A 3766-nucleotide genomic window follows, 5' to 3' on the forward strand; every position below is an offset into this window, starting at 1 on the left:
CGCTCGTGTCAGTAAGCCCGTCCTTATGTAGGCGTGTCCCGTGGTGGGCGGGCTTACTGACACGAGCGACTCAGTAAGCCCGTCCCTATGTAGGCGTGTCCCGTGGTGGGCGGGCTTACTGACACGAGTGACTCAGGAAGCCCGTCCCTATTTAGGCGTGTCCCGATGTGGGCGGGGTCACACAACGTGGTTGATATATCCGGAGGGCAGCGGACGGCGGAGCGATGATCGGTCGGTCGGCGATGCGGACGGTATACGAGTTCACGGGGCGGCTCCTGTCCGGGGAGTCGGTGGGGTTGGATCGGTACCGGGGGAAGATCCTTCTCATTGAGAATGTGGCGTCGCTCTGAGGGACAACCGAGAGGGATTACCGGCAACTCAACCAGCTGCAGAGCGACTTCCGGGACCGGATCCAGGTCCTCGGCTTCCCCTGCAACCAGTTCGGGCACCAGGTGAGCCGGAGGATGGAGATGACATGGGAGGGGGCGGGGCCTTCTTCTGTCATTGGTGGGCTACTCTTTCTGTCCTCAGGGATTGGTGACCGGAGGGGACACAGCGGCCAATCATCATCATCATCATCATGCCGGCCAATCAGATTTCATTCCCCCAATTCATAGTGCCCTTCATCCACCTACACATAGAACTCCCCATTCTCCTATATCCCCACCTTCCAATTGGGCCCATCTTCCCCGGTTGCCCTCATCTCCCTGTATAAAACTTTCTATTCCCCCCCCCCCCCCCCAGTCTTCCCTTAGCACCCATATGGAGGGAGATGAGGGGTGCTATTGGAAGACTGGGGGGGGGGGGGTGAGAATTCCCCATTCTAGCTTCCCAACTACTCCCCCTTCCGATGGCACCCCTCATCTCCCCCCATAGTACTACTCCCCATGGGTCACATGGTGTTGGGAGGCAGGGCCGGCCTTTGGAGTGTGCGGCCGCACAGGGCGCCATGGGCAACAGGGGAGCCGTGCGGCCATCACAACTTGCAGAACGTGAGTCGCAGTCAGTTACTCACATGATCATCACAGGAGTCCGACTCCTACAAGTCACAGCAGCAGGCGCTGCCAGGTCCCCTTGCCCTGGGACTGGGTGAAGAGCAACGCATCAGCTGCGGCACCTGAAAAAAAATTGCTGCTGCCGGCCCCCGACTAGCACACTGCGCATGCTATTCTCGGGAAGACGGCGCAGTGGCGTCTAAGCGCCGGGCGGCGCAATTTTTAAATGCAAAGCCGCACCATCCACCGAAAGGTAGAGTCAAACTGAGCCCCTGGCCCTGCATGCATCTACTTTTATAGATAAAAAGAAAAAAGTATTTATTTTTATAGCCAGTATACACACAAAAGGGGAAGAGGCTATAAGGGACCTCTTTGTGTATGTTTAGGTGACCAGGGGGCGAAGGGGTGAAGATGGGGGGGGGGGGGGCGCGCGCCACAAGATTAGCTCGCACAGGGTGCCTGAACACCTAAGGCCGGCCCTGTTGGGAGGGATGGTGTCACCTGGTGGGGGTCACATGGTGTTTTGAAAACGGGGGGGGGGGGGGGTGTCGCATGGCATTTGGTGTTCACCTGGGGGGGTGTCACATGGTGTCATTCCCCGGTCGCACCACGTACAATCCAATCTGTCGGTATTTGGTGTCTGATCTCTCTCCTATCTTCTCCCCCAACCCCCCCCCATAGAACTTCATGTTCTATTCCCCTCCCCCAACCCCCCCCATAGAACTTCATGTTCTATTCCCCTCCCCCAACCCCCCCCATAGAACTTCACGTTCTATTCCCCCCCCCCCATAGAACTCCCCGTTCTATTCCCCCCCCCCATAGAACTCCCCGTTCTATTCCCCCCCCCATAGAACTCCCCGTTCTATTCCCCCCCCCATAGAACTCCCCGTTCTATTCCCCCCCCCCCCATAGAACTCCCCGTTCTATTCCCCCCCCCCATAGAACTCCCCCGTTCTATTCCCCCCCCCCCCCATAGAACTCTCCGTTCTATTCCCCCCCCCCCATAGAACTCCCCGTTCTATCCCTATCCCCCCCCCCCATAGAACTCGCCGTTCTATCCCTATCCCCCCCCCCATAGAACTCCCCGTTCTATCCCCCCCCCCCCCCCATAGAACTCCCCGTTCTATCCCCCCCCCCCCCCCATAGAACTCCCCGTTCTATCCCCCCCCCCCCCATAGAACTCCCCGTTCTATCCCCCCTCCCCCCCATAGAACTCCCCGTTCTATCCCCCCCCCCCATAGAACTCCCCGTTCTATCCCTATCCCCCCCCCATAGAACTCGCCGTTCTATTCCCCCCCCCCCCATAGAACTCCCCGTTCTATTCCCCCCCCCCCCATAGAACTCCCCGTTCTATTTCCCCCCCCCCATAGAACTCCCCGTTCTATTCCCCCCCCCCCCCCCCATAGAACTCCCTTTTCTATTCTCCCCCCCCCATAGAACTCCCTGTTCTATTCCCCCCCCCCATAGAACTCCCTGTTCTATTCCCCCCCCCCATAGAACTCCCCGTTCATTTCCCCCCCCCATAGAACTCCCCGTTCATTTCCCCCCCCCCATAGAACTCCCCGTTCTATTCCTCCCCCCCCATAGAACTCCCCGTTCTATTCCTCCCCCCCCATAGAACTCCCCGTTCTATTCCTCCCCCCCCATAGAACTCCCCGTTCTATTCCTCCCCCCCCATAGAACTCCCCGTTCTATTCCCCCCCCCATAGAACTCTCCGTTCTATTCCCCCCCCCCCCCATAGAACTCCCCACATAGTACTACTCCTCATGGGTCACAGGATGGTGTCACCTGGTGTGGGGGTCACATGGTGTTTTGGAAACGAGGGGGGTCATATGGTGGTTTGGGAATGAGGGGGGGGGGGGTCACTTGGGTGTCACATGGCGTTGGTTGTTCACCTGGGGGGGGGGGGGTCACATGGCTTTGGGTGTTTACCTGGGGGGGTGGGGGTCACATCGTGTTGGGAGGGATGGTGTCACCTGGTGGGGGTCTCATGGTGTTTTGGAAACAAGGGGGGGGGGGTCATATGGTGGTTTGGGAATGAGGGGGGGTCACATGGCGTTAGGTGTTCACCTGGGGGGGGGTCACATGGCGTTGGGTGTTCACCTGGGGGAGGGGGGGTGTCACATGGTATCATTCCCCGGTCGCCCCACGTACAATCCAATCTGTGGGTATTTGGTGTCTGATGTTCTCTCTCCCCGCAGGAGAACGGCTCCAACCAGGAGATCCTCGACTCCCTGAAGTTTGTTCGGCCCGGAGGCGGTTTTGAGCCGGCGTTCCCTCTCTTCGAGAAGTGCGACGTCAACGGGGAGAAGGAGCTGCCGCTGTTCACCTTCCTGAAGTCGGCTCTCCCCTCCCCCAGCGATGACCACCACTCCCTCATGACCGACCCCAAGTGCATCATCTGGTCGCCGGTTCGCCGCAGTGACATTTCTTGGAACTTCGAGAAATTCCTGATCGGGCCGGACGGAGTTCCGTACAAGCGCTACGGCCGGCGCTTCGAGACCATCAACATCCGTCCGGACATCGAGGAGCTGCTGAGGGCGCAGAAATGAACGCCGCGTGGCGCGGTGATGGCGGCTCGTGACGCTCCGGAGGGTCCCGCCGGACGCAGGCGTCGCCTGCAGCCGTTTACTCATGATGCTCCACCTTCAAAACGAGAAGAGGCGGAGCTGATGTTCTGTAAATTGTCTGTAGGGGGCTCTGTGGTTGGTGGGATTGCTTTTGGGAGACTCACTTTGTATCCAATAAATGGAATCTTTAAATCATGTGA

General features: G+C 58.9%; 1 protein-coding gene across 1 annotated transcript; it reads left to right on the top strand.

Annotated features, from left to right (window-relative positions):
- Positions 1-205: 205 nt before the first annotated feature.
- GPX1 (glutathione peroxidase 1) lies at positions 206-3766 on the top strand. The gene is made up of 2 exons (XM_040358812.1): positions 206-452; positions 3198-3766. The coding sequence occupies exons 1-2, from the start codon at positions 225-227 to the stop codon at positions 3546-3548; spliced, it is 579 nt and encodes a 192-aa protein (XP_040214746.1). The 5' UTR covers positions 206-224; the 3' UTR covers positions 3549-3766.

The sequence above is a fragment of the Rana temporaria genome, chromosome 7, assembly GCF_905171775.1.
Source record: "Rana temporaria chromosome 7, aRanTem1.1, whole genome shotgun sequence".
Taxonomy (NCBI): Eukaryota; Metazoa; Chordata; class Amphibia; order Anura; family Ranidae; genus Rana; species Rana temporaria.